Here is a 15,128-nt window from a genome sequence, read left to right on the forward strand (position 1 = left end):
GAAGACGAGACTGTGTGATATAAGTTACAAAGGAATAAGACATACAATGACTCTTGCATCAGCATAAGGGCCATGCTGTTTCTTTTCAGACACCTGCCACGGGACAACCAGCCTTTTGTAAGACTTCGATCTCTTTTCATGTGTCACTCCCTTGTGTGAATGAACAGTCAGCATATTTTTTGATTGTGTAGATGCTGTGCTGGGTATTTTTAATGGGTTCAGATGTGGAATCCCCCAGGTTTCTGGAGAACTGCATGGCAGGGAGCTGGGGGGCTGGAGAGATGGCTTCTCTTCACCATAGGCTTGGCACAAGGACCCTGGCAATGGGTCAGCTGGATTCGGGGAGAAGCACCCCCCGGTGAAAGGGGGCGGGGGGTCTGTCTTTCCTGCCCTTCGAGCTGGAGCACCTTCCACTGGGGTGTCTCGTGAGTGGTGAGATGCACCCATTGATTGCTATTTGTTATTCTTGCCTCTATTTATCACACGATTTATAAAAATATAAATAACAAAATGTCAGCCGGGTTCCATCTCTCGAGGTGTTTCTTGTTATCCTCTGAGAACAGAGTGGATCGGTTAGGTGTCCCCACGCCTAGCCATCAGAGCTGACTGAGAGTCAGACCATCCAGGGGGAAAGAGGAAGAAGAAGAAGAAGAAGAGGAAGAAGAAGTTGTTCTGGCCGTGAGCTCGGCCAGCTGCGGAAATCAAAGCATTCCAGTGTGTGTACAGCACAAGGAACACAACAGGGCGTATTCGGTGGAGGAACGAGACAGAAGTTACCAGGTAGGTGAGAAACTGTACAAGCCTTTCGTAACAAAGAAAAGAGAGGACCGCGGCGAGGGCCGCCCCCGTCCCTAGAGGCGCGTCTGGGCCTCGGGGATGTAGATCTCGATGCTGTCTGCACGCTCCGAGGCCGAATTCTGGCGGAAGGACGCCGCCCTCTTGGCCGCCATGAGCCGCCTACGGGCCTCTTGACGCTGTCTGTCCGGCAGGTCCAGGGACTTTTCTCTCGTGATGGGAAATTTCCCTTTGGGGGGCTTCTTTGGTATCGGAGGGGGGACCTTTCTTTCTTCCTGAAAAAGCATCGCAAGTCAAAGTTGGGGCGATCAGAGGAGAACAGCACCAGCCCACGAGCCTGGTCCCCCCGGGGGTGACTGCAAGTGGCCCGGGACACCCCAAGTGCCCGAGTCTGCCCAGCCCCTCGGCACCCCCCCCGCCCCCTCTCCCCCCCCGTGGCCTGGCCGCCTGCCTGGTGGGCCCTGCCCGTGACTTCCTCACAACCCTCCATGGTGGGGAGAGGGGTCTGGGGATGGCGTTACACTTAAGGAACTCGATCCTTCACCAGAACATTGACCATCTCCTCCGTTTTTGATTTACTCTGATGTTACTGCCAGATTAATGGACTCTGTCATCTCTGAGCATTGGCAAATGCCCACCATTGCAAGTTCTCGAGTATCCCGGGTATTTTGCAAGATGCCACTTGACATCCCTGTCACAGTCTTTTCAACAGACTCTGGATTCTAAGGACCTTCATGAAAACCATCTTACATGGGGGAGCCATTGGCCAAATTCCCTATTATGGCCCTAAAACCGCTTGACATTAACTAGATGGTAAATAGATGCAAATAATTACTTCTGATCTTTAGCTCATGTTCTTAAATAAGTCATGAAAACAGGTGTATGCCTTTTCTAGAAAGCTCCATCCCACAGTTCTGCAGCGAATGTAAAATGTAATGCTTCTTACTCTTCTGGAGAAAGGTCTGTGTCCCACACCCTGCTGCGTTATTTACCGTGGGTCCTAACTAACAAAGCCGGACATGATGTGGACTGTCCTTCCCAGTGGAGGGGTGACAGAGCCCTACATAGCCAATTACCCCCTTCCCAGGAAAGGGTGCCTGGCATAAGGTGCCAGAACCCCTTTCTTTTCTAAGCAGATATCTAGTTGTGGGGGAAAACCCCACCCTTGTGTCTTTCTCCCTTCAGCCTCTGCCGAAACCCAAATGGGCCAGACATACTAGGACGTTGTGGGGAAGGCATAGCTTGCCATGCAGGGTGGACGCCTGTGGCCAAACCTCCCCGTTGTATAGTGTTGGATTTGGTAGGGAGATTCTTCTGGTGTCTGACGCTATTCCCATGGCTTATTTTAAAATGACTTGGACCAAAAAGTTTTAAAGAGCCTTGGGGGGTGGGTACCCATGGCTTAGTCAGTTGAGTGGCTGTCTTCGATTTTGGCTCAGGTCATGATCTCAGGGTTGTGGGATCTAGCCCCATGTTGAACTCCTCACTGGGTGTGGAGTCTGCTTGGGATTCTCTCCCTCCCTCTGCCCCTCCCCTGCTCCTGCTCTCTCTCCCTTTAAAAAGCAGATTAAAGAAAATTAAAATGACTTGGACCAGAAGCAACGACTTCTTCCTGACTCTTGGGCAGGCTCTATGACAATGGGGTAATTGGTTCATTAAAACGTTCAGCTCTTTCAAAAGTTAGTTCCTGCATTAAGCTCATGACTGGATCTACCTATCTCTTTTCTCTTCGCTTGGTAGCCTCTGAAGTATGGCGCTGTAGGAAATACACACGAGCAATTCTTGTGGGAGTCTCTTGTTTAAGGGGGCTCTCGGCCTCTGGACGTCCCGTGGTAGGAGAGGGTTGACCAGGTGGCCCTGCAGATCTACAGAGTAGACTTACTCAAGAAACACAAGGCATGGGGCCTCGGTGGTGTGAAAGAGCTGCTCATTATCTGCGCTGGGGTGTATACCCTCAGCAAGAGGCTCTTCAGTTAGAGGACCATTCCCTATGCATAGCTTAGGTAGAAGGGATTGTATTAGTTGTCAACTACTGAAGAATGAAAGAAGTAGGAGGGATTATTGCAAATCTTTAGACTGGTTTACTGAGTTCTATTTTTAGCATTCTATTAGAATAACATTTTCATTGGCAATCTTTACTTGTGATCTCCTTCACTTCAAAACCAGACCATAGCTAGGACTTGCTCATGCACCGTGTATGGCTCACGGACAGCCCGTGGCTTCATACGCCCCCTGCCCCACCGTCGGTGTGAGAGAGGCTTTGTCAGTGGTCTGCAGTGGTATCTATGGCATCGAGCCCAGAACTCTTCCAGGATGGTCGGTGGCCCCTTGTGGGAACGGTGATGACGGCAATGATAGCTTTTGTTCTAATTACCTGCATAGCCATCCTCCACTGCATTCTGACACCTCTGCTTCAAAGCATGTTCGGTTAATTTCATCATTTTATTTTGATAATGTCTATCTAGAAAATCAGATTATGTTTACTCAGATCATCTTTAAAATGTGATAGGAAATCAATGTATTTATTGCTGATTCAGACCTACGTGTTAGCCCCACTAAAGATGAAATCTGAAGGGAAGACGTGAAATCATGGGTTCAGATTCAATGGAAACTTTCAGCCTATTTAAGGGCCAAGGCTGAGAGATCTAGAGGAAGTTTACATCATCAAACGGTTCAGTAAAGCTCAAAATGTTTTCTTGGCTTCAACTGGAGATAAGCAACTGAAACATTTATCTGAACAGGAAGGAGTCATTGTGACCAGACCCAAAACCTTCCCTGTGGAAACTCATCTTCGTATAATCCGAACAAAGGTATGACGAAGACATTTCAGAGGGTTGATCCCTACAAGAAGTGAGACTCTAGATCGACACGTGATTTTTGGCTGGTGTCCAAGAGATGCTGCAAGAAAAGGCTTATTTACGACACCTGGCCAGTGACTCCCGTCCCACTCTGCATACACGTGCATGGGTGACAATTCGATGCCATATCGCTAAGCTAAGACCAGGACACCCGTCGTGGTGGAGCGCGACTCCTGCAGCTGGACCAGATACGGGGCACGGACGAGGAGTGGGGCGTGAGGACGTCACATGCCCGGGGCAGAATTACCTTTCGTTCGGGAGACTCTATTATCTTCCAGTCGTTGAGCTTCAGCTGGTGCAGCTCGTCGAACTTCATGCTGACGTCCTCGATGGAGAGCTGCAGCATGTCCCAGTAGCCCGCCAGGTCCTGGGACGTGGGTCTCGGCATGGCGCTGGGGTCCTGCCAACACGCGAGCACAGTTTACACCTGCTCTTTCCCGCACGTGCCTTTCAAGGACTCGGGTTAGGGAGAAGCCCGGCTAATTCAAACTCTGATGCAAACATTCAAGTGGGCCCACAAAGATCCAGTAAGTTTACACACGTATTTGCCGACGCACTTTACATTCACAAACAGGAAAAGGCTACGTATTGCGTGATCCCAACTCTATGACGTTCTGGAAAAGGTAACACTGTGGGGACAGTAGAAAGATCAGAGGGTGCCTGGGGTCAGCGGGGAGGGATGCAGGGGTGGGACACGACGTTTAGGGCAGGGAGACTACTCTGCGTTGTTACCACAATGGTTGCTACATGTCACTGTTCATTAGTGCAAACCCACAGAACGAACGACGCCAAGAGTGACCCTCATGTGCACTGTGGACTCTGGGGGATGGTGAAGTGCCCATGGGGGTTCACTGATGCCAACAGAAGCACCGTCTGTTGGGGATGATGGTCATGCTGTGGGGGGCAGAGGGGAACGGGAAATCTCTCTACCTTCTTTTCAATTTTGCCGTGAACCTAAAACTGCTTTAAAACAATAAAACCTATTAAAGAAGATACATGTATTACATTCATTCATTGTTTCCTTTCGAAAATGCTTTCTTAGGCCTCGAGGATGGGGGCGACTAGCGAGGTTTTCCAGCGCTGGGCAGTTCATAAAAGGAACGAGGCAGCTGTGTTTTAGGTCTCCTTGGGGGATTATTCTGCAGACTGGTGCCCGGGACACGGACACGTGTTGGTGGTGCTGGTGGCTTGGAGCCAGTTCAGCTTCTCGTGCTCTCTGATAGATCTTAGTGCGAATTCCGACGGCCAGTGACGCTGCACAGATGTTCCGCGTGTGTACTTTCTCCCAAGTAGAGGGAGGACAGCAGGTCCCTTCTAGGCAGGTGTACAGAGAAGTCACGGACAGGTCCCCGCACGCGCAGCTGACACTGCTGAGCCACAGACCGGCAGCCCAGCGTGCCCACCGTCCCCCCGCGGCATGAGGCTGGCGAGGATCCGAGCCCTGCAGGTGCCTCCATGCTGGGGCCGGGCTGGCTTCACCCGGTACCTGCCCGGAGGCCCGCGGGGCTGTGACACCCGGGGTTAAGCATATGGTGTTTCTGCGTGTGGCGCCTTTGATTCAGTGGGAGGCCATCTCAGATTAAACGAGAAATTTTGGTGAATTTGCTTAAAATGTGCAATTTTCAGCTTACTTGTAAGTTGTTCATGGTAAGCACAATGTCCTTTACCCACGTCTTAGTGCATCGGGGTGGCTGGACAGAACCCCGTCACCGGCGGCTGACAAACAGACACGTTGCTTACGGTGCTGGAGGCTGGGCGTCCCGGATCAGGGGCCAGCGTGGACATGTCCTGGGGAGACACACGTCCAGGGGGCCGATTTCTGGCTGTGTCCTTACTTGGAGAAGGAGGGTGCGGAGTTCTGTGGCCCCACTCATGGGGGCTCCACCCTGATGACCTCGTCACCTCCGGAAGGTGCCGCCTCCTAATGCCATCACACTGGGGGCAGAGTCCAACACGTGAATTTGGGGGGACACACGCATGTAGTCCACAGCACCCTGGTTTGGCGTCGCATCAGAATGATAGCTTTCGGCCCCCAGCCCCCTGTGACGCGTGCAACCAGCCGGCAGCCTGTGTGGGCGAAGGTCGGGGGAAGCGAGCTGCGTGTCGGGGCGGCTTATCCGGGGAAGCCCAGGGGGATGCCGGTGTCCGCAGGGTGAGGGGCGGCCGGCTTCCAGGGACCCGTCGTCGCGGGAGGCAGCGCCATCCCCGGCCGTGGAGCTCTTCCGCTCGCACATGGGAGCCTGAGCTCAGCCGCTGCTCTTGAGGAGAAAGGGCACGACCGTGTTGCAGCCGGGGCTGCATCCCAGCGGTAATGGTGACGGAGCAGGACTCCGATCGTGCCCACGGCCATTGGGAAGGAAGTGGGGCGGGAGGAGGCTTCTCCCACCAGGGACCCGTCTTCCATCTGAACTGGAGTTTCTAAGGGGGGTTGTGTCCCCTTCTGGAAGACGTCACAAACACAACGAACCTTCTCTCTTTTTGTGCGTTTAGGGGAGGACGCCTGAGTGCATCTGCAGGAAGCCGCACGGTGACCCTTCTTCCACTCTCCGAGGTCAGGTTGCTGGGTGCAGGTCACGTCTTCAAAGAGAAAAGCTGAAGAAGTGTTCTTGGCAAGGTGCAGGCTCCCTCTGACCCATGAGCAGACGTCAGTCTCACCTGTCACAGCTCGGCTGCTCTTGAGGCAGGGGTGCGGCTGTGTGTGGGCAGCCGGGCGCAGCCAGGCTCTGCCCCCCGCCCCTGTCCTCTGCTCTTTTCCAGGGGAGCCAGCTGCATCTGTGCCCATTGGACATTCAGCTACCATGATGTTTCTGAAACTGTTTTTAAATGGCCCCTTCCCCAGCAAAGTGACACAGTGCTGTCTTTCCTGGTTAAATTCACATCCTGAGAGTTCCCATGACTTGCTGGCCTGGCCGTGAGAGGTCCCCATGACGTGGACTCTGGGGCTCCCGTGTTCTGGGGTAATGTGCTCAGAGGGGCTGGGAAGCCCTCCCAGGCACACATGGGATTGTGCAGCTTGCTGGGACGTAGGTCTGAAGGGGATGGTGCGTTTCTACCAGGCTGGCTGGGGTTGCGGTGCTGCTGGTCCTGATAAGGAAAATCTGTGTCCTGAGATGGCCCACCGAGCCAGCGAGAGAGTCCCAGTCCTTGCTCAGGGCTCTTCCGGCTTCTTCTCCCTGCCCCGCTTTGCGCACGCACCCCAAGTGCCAAATATGCAAAAGTAGAAGTGTATAAATTGCCCCCTTTGTTTGTGCTTGGGGCTCAGAGCTTTGGAGACCACTCTCCTCTGAGCCCACCGGCATTAAATAAACCTCCTATCCTCCAAGATGTCCAGGTGCCATTTGGTTCTTCCATCGGGCGATCTAGTCCAGGTTCCATAACATTTGGTTCTCTGACCAGGAAACCCAACCGCGCTGGCCCATTGTTGCCACCGGTTTGGGGCAACGGCAGGGTGGTGACGGAAGGAGGGATCGTAACGGAGAAGGCACACCCTGCCTAATTTTCGGCAGTCTCCCACCCCGGTCGCCTCAAGCCAGCTCCGCTCTGCTGTTCCCACCGTACTCGAGGAGACTTGGCAGGTGAGGACCCTGTCCCGATGTCGGATTCCGGTAAGGCCTGGGGCCCCAGGACCCAGACAGGCCCGTCCCCACTGGGGTGGAAAGGGAGCCTGATCACCTCCCAGAGACCTCTTAGAGGTCTCCCATGTAGGGATTCCCAGGGAGGGAATGTAATAACTTCTTGAGTGTGAATGTGTGAGTGAATGTGCAGTACGACCTGGCTTGCTCAAGAGGACTGATTCTGTGACTCCACGGGCAGGCACCCTTAAGGTCTCCCGAAGCCTACAGAGTCTGAGTGGGCCCGTCTGTGATTCCGTGGTGAACGGCATACGGTCTATGGTGGCATTGGAATGGTTTCCGATCCTAAGTCACAACGCTGAGACAGCTACGGCTAAGCCTCACCTAAGCTCCTTTGGGACACGGCCAGACGGGCATCTGATTGGTCTCCTCATCTCAGATGTCACCCCCCCATCTGTCTCTGCACCACCGCACACGGGGACATCACCATGGGGTCAGGGCAGAGTAAACCTATGGTTCTAGAGACCATGATCAAAAATTTCAAGAAGGGGTTTTCAGGAGACTATGGAGTCAGGATGAGCCCCAGCAAGTTGAGAACCCTATGTGAATTGGAATGGCCCACCTTTGATGTCAGGTGGCCTTCAGAAGGGACATTGGATGTCCCAACGATTTGTCGAGTGTGGCAAGTTGTAACAGGAGAACCAGGACACCCTGACCAGTTTCCGTACATTGACTCCTGGCTAGGAACTGCTCAGACCCTTCCCCCTGGGTGCGATTCGCTTGCAATAGGCAGGGACAGACCAGGGTCTTAATTGCCTCATCCGAGCGACCTAAGGAAAATCAGCAAGAGCCCCAGTCTCCACAAATCCTAGCCAGAGATCCCAAGGATGAACCGACCCTGCCCCCACCGTATGTACCCCCAAGACCACCTACACCTGGCCCTTCAGCTCCAAACACTCTGCTGCCATCAGTCTCGCTGTGCCCCTAGGCCCAGAGGATCCACCAGCGCCCCCAGGCCCAAAAGATCCACCTTCTCCAGGACCAGTGTCCAGGCTGCACCCCAGGCTGGGCGCAAGTGCCCTCCAAATGCCAATAGGAGAGACTCGGGAACCCGAGAGGCATGATGAAGATGGTATGGTCCAACCCGGCTGTTCCATGATGTATTATATCAGCCCTTCTCCACCACCGACCTCCTCAACTGGAAACATAACACCCCATCCTACTCTGAGAGACCACAGGCCATGGTAGACCTCATAGAATCCCTCTTCCAGACTCATCGGCCAACCTGGGAAGACTGCCAACAGTTACTCCCACCCTGCCTAACACAGAGGAAAGGAAGAGAATAATGAAAGGTGCACGGCAGTACCTGAAAGAGCACGCACCAGCGGGAGTCATCGACCCTGCTGCCTGGGCTAATACAGCAGCACCCGAAGAGTGCCCAGCATGGGACTTCGCCACAACTGAGGGACAGGCCCACATCCACTGGTACCAGGAGGTCCTCCTCCGGGGAATCCGGGCAAGAGCTAAGAAACCCATGAACATGACTAAGGTATCTTCAGTCACTCAACAACCAGGGGAGTCCCCCGGGGACTACTACGAAAGACTATGTGAACCTACAGGATATACACTCCATTTGACCCCGAGGCAAGGAAAGCCAACAGATGGTAAACACCTCCTTCATGGCTCAGGCTGCCCCAGACATCAGAAAAAAAACTTCAGAAACTAGAGGGTTTTGCCGGGATGAACATCACTCAACTAATAGAGATTGCCAATAGGGTCTACATGAACAGCGAGGTCACAGCCGAATGGGAAGCTGACAAAAAGATAAAAAAGAAAGCCTCCTCACCGCCACCCTGAAAGAAAAGGACAACACAAAGATGGGGAGACTCCGGCCACCGAAAGGGGGGAGACCCAGAACCCCCTTAGCAAGGGATCAGTGTGCCTACTGTAAGGACGAAGGGCATTAAAAAAATGAATGTTCCAACCCGGGAAAGGCTCAGAAGCCCGGCCGCTACAAGAAAGAACCCCGAGAGGAGGACCTCATAGGTCTTGCAGGAAAAGGGGGTCCGGGCTCTTTCCTCTTTGGCCCCCATGAGCCCATGGTCAGAATGAAGGTGGGGGGCCAACCAGTGACTTTTATGATTGATACTGGGGCTGAGCACTCTGATGTCACCTCCCCAGTGGCCCCTTTCAGCAAAAGGACTGCGACCATCCTCAGGGCCACTGGGACGTGGGTAGTGCAACAGCCCTTTTGCCAGGCTCGCCAGTGTGAACTCGGGGGCCACAAGGTCTGACACAAATTCCTTTATCTGCCCGATTGCCCTCCTGGGCTGAGACATACTCTCCAAGCTTAGGGCTCAGATAACCTTTAAGCCCACCGGACACACTAGCCTCCGATTGAACCCAAGGCAAGAGGAGATGGGGTCTCTAATACTAGCAGTTACCATGCCAAGGGAAGAAGAATGGAGGCCATTCTATGCCCAGGCCCAACCAAGTAGCCTGCCAGAGTTCAGACTCACCTTCCCTTCAGTATGGGATGAAAACAACCCACCTGGACTAGCCCGGAATCGGGCCCCTATCATTGTTGAACTGATCCCAGGAGCCCAACCTCAGAGGCAAAGGCAATACCCCTTTCACAAGAAGCTAAGATCGGCATCCAAGAACATCTGACCAAACTCAAAGAAGCAGGTATTTTAGTCGAGTGCCAGTCGGCCTGGAATACCCCACTCCTGCCAGTCAAGAAGCCAGGAGGGGGATACTGACCAGTACAAGACCTGCGGGCCATCAACAAGGTGACCATCTATCTGCACCCAGCGGTCCTGAACCCATACACCGTCCTTGGCCAAATCCCAGGGTTGGCCAGATGGTTCACTTGCCTAGATTTGAAGGATGCCTTCTTCTGCCTCCGCTTAGCTCCCCAGAGTCTGCCACTATTTGCCTTTGAATGGACTGAACCTGATACAGGGCGCCAGATGCAACTGATTTGGACACACCTCCTGTAGGGGCTTAAAAACTCACCAACCCTCTTTGGCGAAGCAATGGCCGTGGACCTCACCAGCTTCCCAAGAGAGGCCACACGATGCACCCTCCTCCAGTATGTGGATGACCTCCTCCTTGCCAGTGACACACAAGAAGACTGCACAAAAGGCACCAAAGACCTCCTACAGCTCCTGTCAGACTCAGGATACTGAGCCTCATGGAAGAAGGCACAAATCTGCCAACAACAGGTCTGATACCCTGGTTTCCTCCTCACCCAAGGGAAGAGAGAACTGGGGCCGGAGAGGAAGAGGGTCATCATCTCCCTGCCACAGCCCCAGACAAAAAGGGGCCTGTGAGAATTCCTGGGGGCTGCAGGATTCTGCCGCACCTGGATCCCTGGGTTCTTGGCAATAGCAAGACCCCCTTTATGATCTCTTAAGGGGACCAGATCGAGAACCCCCTACCTGGACTGAGGAAACAGAAGCCGCTTTCACAGAGATAAAGACCGCCCTGGGGCGGGCTCCAGCCCTGGGCCTACCAGGTGTAGAAAAACCCTTCAATCTCTTTGTGCATGAAAAGGAAAAAATAGCGCTCGGGGTACTCACCCAGACTGTTGGACCCTGGCAACAGCCAGTTGCTTACCTGTCAAAGAAGCTGGACCCCGTGGCAGCGGGATGGCCACCGTGCCTCAGGGCGCTGGCAGCCACAGTCCTACTCATCAAGGAGGCGGACAGACTTACCCTGGGGCAAGAACTTAACATCAAGGTCCCTCATGCAGTTGTGTCCCTCATGAACGCACAGGGACACGGCTTCCTTTCCAACTCTCGGCTAGCACAATACCAATGGCTCCTCTGCGAAAACCCGCGGGTCACCCTCGAAACAGTAAGGACATTAAATCCAGCAACACTGCAACCCATGGAAGAGGGGGAACCAGACCATGACTGCTCCGAGGTGACTGATGAAGTCTGTGCGAACCGTCCAGATCTGTGGGATCAAGCCATAAAGAATCCAGAGCTCACGCTGTTCAGCGATGGCAGCAGTTACCTACAGGAGGGTGCCTGGAAAGCAGGTTATGCAGTAACCACAACCCCTGAAGTCCTAGAAGCTAAGGCATTACCAGCTGGATGGTCAGCTCAACAGCCTGAATTATATGCCAAGTCCGAGCCCTCACCCTCGGTGAAGGCAAGCGAGTCAACATCTATACTGACTCTCGGTACATCTTCGCTACTCTACATATACATGGAGTCATCTACAAGGAAAGGGGCCTCCTACCTGCTGCAGGAAAAGCTATCAAGAACAAGGAGGAGACACTGAGACTCCTTGAAGCTGTCTGCCTTCCAAAGGAAGTAGCAATCCTGCACTGTGAGGGACACCAGAAAGGAGACGACCCCATAGCGCGGGGAAATCGTTTGGCAGGTGAGGCAGCCAAGACCTCAGCCAGTGAGGACACAGACAGAGCCCCTTCCCTCACCATGGCCCTGACATCCCCCGGAAGAAGTCCCTCCACCCAGTTACACTAAAAAGGAGAAAGAATGGGCCATGGCTGAGGGAGCCACCCTGACTGAAAAGGGATGGTGGATAATGCCAGACAGGCGCATCTTTGTTCCAACAGCAACTGGAGGGCATCTAGTCAAGGAACACCACCGACTCACTCATCTGGGGAAAACTGTATTAGAGGCCCTTCTCAAGAAGCACCACTGCCTCAGTCAGCTGCCAGCACTGTGCCGAGCAATGAGTGAATGGTGCATGACATGTGCTAAAAATAATGCTCAGTCTGCACCATGGTCCCCACCGGGTGTCCAGAGGATGGGAGCACCCCCCCTTTGAAGATCTAGAGGTAGACTTCACAGATGTGCAGCCGAGCAGGGGGTTCAAATATCTCCTAGTAATAGTATGCACATACTCTGGGTGGGTCAAAGCCTTCCCGACCAGGACGGAGCAAAGCCGGGAAGTAGCTAAAGTCCTCTTGCGGGAGATCGTGCCCCGGGTCGGCCTGCTGTTAACAATCCACGGTGACAATGGACCCACATTTGTGGCAGACGTTGAACAGGGCTTGGCCAAATCTCTCAACACCACCTGGAGACTCCACACCACTTACTGGCCCCAAAGTCCAGGGAAAGTAGAGCTAATGTATCGCACCCTCAAGGGAACCTTAGCAAAGTTCTGTCAGGAGCCTAACCTGCCATGGCCGGATCTGCTACCCCTAGCTCTCCTGCGTGCTCGCTGCATGCCCGGGACATCAGTTTCTCCCCATTCGAATTAATATATGGACGGCCTCCCCCGTGCTTGGGGAGCCTTCCAGGAAGCTTGCATCAGGTTGGAGATAAAGGGATAAAGGAGCAGCTTCAGGCCCTGGGGGCCACCCTAAAGAAATTACAAAAGTACACATCGAGAGGGCCCCAATCTCCTTAGGGTCTCAGGTACACTCCTTCCAGACAGGGGAGTCAGTTTTGGTCAAGGACTGGAAGAAAGACCCCCTCAAACCACAGTGGACAGGGCCCCACACTGTTGTTCTACCCGCCCCTACTGCCGTCAAGGTCTCAGGCATCACCCCGTGGGCCCACCACTCCAGAGTGAAGAAAGCTCATCATTCGAATGAGGAGCTGTGCCAGCGGAGAGTCCAGCCAGACTTCACGAACCCACTCCTGCTTCACCAAACCCACTCCAGCTTCACCTTCGACGAGACCCCACCGACTGATGGACACCTGCTCGCCATGGTCCCTGGCTCTCGTCGGCGTGATTTCCCTCATCTTGGGAGCTGGACTCTACACTGTTGCCCCTCCTGACTGGACTTCCCCCCAGAGGCTTACTATTGTCATTGCTTATTGGGTCACCCTAGGGTGTATTACTGCACTTACTTGTCCACGGGTTTCATCTGCTGATGGGTTACCCATGATGGCTCCCTCTACCTAAGGTCATAGACCCCAATTTTACCGGCCCTCTGCTGTCTACTCCTGAGCACATTTCACCATGGTTTTCCTGGCCCCAGTCAGTCCCGGTCTTCTGCTGCCTGGTGTGCAGTTCCTCCTCACTGCCTCTAGCTTGCCCGGCCTGGCAAGGGGGGCAAACTCTCGTATCACCGTTCCTGGCAAGTGGACTTCCCAGCTTATCCCCCTCAATCCTGCACCAGTGCCCCCACTGACTTCTTTCACCTGGGATGGGCACACACCAAAGGTTGACCTCCATTCTGATGGATGCCAGCATCTTGATACCCCTGGGAACTTCACAGATGGTGTTCCTACCATGGCCCTCACTCAGGTTACCGGCTGGTAGATATCTACATCTGTGGGGGCCCTACGCCTCAACAGCCAAACACCTGCCCTCAGTTCTGCTCGCAAGCCTGGGGATGTGAGTCATGGGTGGCGACTTGGCCAGGAATGGAACGACGGTCCACTGGGTGGCACCTCAAACAGTGCAGTGACATCTGGATTTCCTTGTCACGGAACGACACCCCAACCTCTTGCCCTAACGATCACTGTATACCGCTCACCCTCTCAGTCTCAGAACCCAATGCCACATCATGGGCTGAAGGATTCATTCTCCTGTTGGGCCAATATCACCCCATGGGGACCGACCCCATGGCCAAGTTTATGATTAAAGCCTTACAGTCCACCCCCAGAGTCAGACAGAAAATAACTCGCCCTGGTGCATCCCCGGGTCCCCCATCCACATGCAGCAAGCATCTATAGCGCAACTGTTCGGTACGATTAACGCCTCCCACCAAGCACTTAACCACTCGAATCCACCCCTAGCGTCTGACTGCTGGATCTGTATGAAGCCCAGTCCCGTCCAATACCTAGGTGTCATCCTCAACCAGTCCACCGTGTCACTTCCCACCTCGGCACGGGGGACCTCAGATTATCCCTTTCTGGCTCCGCTATTGCTGTATGGAAACTCTTCCTCTCCCATCACGGGCCACAGTCGGGTCTGTGTGCCTAACAACACTTTTCCGGCTTGTGATCAAGGTGGATACACCTGCACCACCCCGTGCGACCAATCGTGCACGATTGTCAGTCTCTTACCCGATCTTTCAGTCCTCTCCGGGGGCGATGCCCCACTCGTATGGAGACCCCCTAGCCGCCCGTGGCGCTCCCCCCACGGCCGTCCCTCTTGTCGTGAGCCTGCTGGCCACAACAGGTGTTGCCCTCGGCTCCACAGGCATCGGGATGTCTCAGGTTCAGTACCAGGGGTTAACAACTCAATGGCGGACTTTTCCACCCTCACTCAGTCGGCCCTGGCCCTGCAGCGCCAGCTCGATTCACTGGCCTCAGTGGTCCTCCAAAACAGGCGTGGGCTCGACTTGCTCACGGCCGCGCGGGGGGGCTCTGCCTCTTCTTACAGGAGGAATGTTGTTTCTATGCTAATGAGTCGGGGGTGGTCCAAGAAACTCTGACCCAACTACAGGAACGAGTACATCAGTGGTGGGAATCACTCCAGCGGACAACTTGGTGGGATACCCTCTCACAATGGGTCCCTTGGTTCGCCCCCCTCGTCGGCCCCCTCATATTGCTTCTCCTCATAGTGGCATTTGGTCCTTGTATTCTTAATGCCCTTACTAAGTTTATCACTACTCAAGTTGCTAAAACCAGACTCCAGTTACTCCTTACTATCGCCCCTTAGAAGATGAAGATGATGCCCTCTAAACTAGGTGTCTAAAGGGGCATCAAAGGGGGGAATGATAAGGAAAATCTGTGTCCTGAGATGGCCCACCGAGCCAGCGAGAGAGTCCCAGTCCGAGCCCCGGGGCTCTTCCGGGTTCTTCTCCCTTCTCTGTTTCCCGCGCACCAATCCGGGTTCTTCTCCCTGCCCCGCTTCGCGCAGGCGCCAAGAGTGCCCAGTATGCGGAAGTAGAAGTGTATACATTGCCCCCTTTGTGCTCGGGGCTCAGAGCTTTGGAGACCACTCTCCTCGGAGCCCGCTGGCG

General features: G+C 54.1%; 1 protein-coding gene across 1 annotated transcript in view; it reads right to left on the reverse strand.

Moving 5' to 3' along the window:
- Positions 1-851: 851 nt before the first annotated feature.
- Positions 852-15,128, reverse strand: part of DLGAP2 (DLG associated protein 2) — a 188,484-nt gene continuing 174,207 nt past the window's right edge. The window contains exons 13-14 of the mRNA XM_035003849.1: positions 3,901-4,053; positions 852-1,070 (exon numbers count right to left, since the gene is read on the reverse strand). Coding sequence (XP_034859740.1) covers positions 852-1,070; positions 3,901-4,053 — 372 coding nt within the window. The remainder of the gene's footprint in view (positions 1,071-3,900; positions 4,054-15,128) is intronic.

The sequence above is a fragment of the Mirounga leonina genome, unplaced genomic scaffold (assembly GCF_011800145.1).
Source record: "Mirounga leonina isolate KUSES-001 unplaced genomic scaffold, KU_Mleo_1.0 Mir_128, whole genome shotgun sequence".
Taxonomy (NCBI): domain Eukaryota; kingdom Metazoa; phylum Chordata; class Mammalia; order Carnivora; family Phocidae; genus Mirounga; species Mirounga leonina.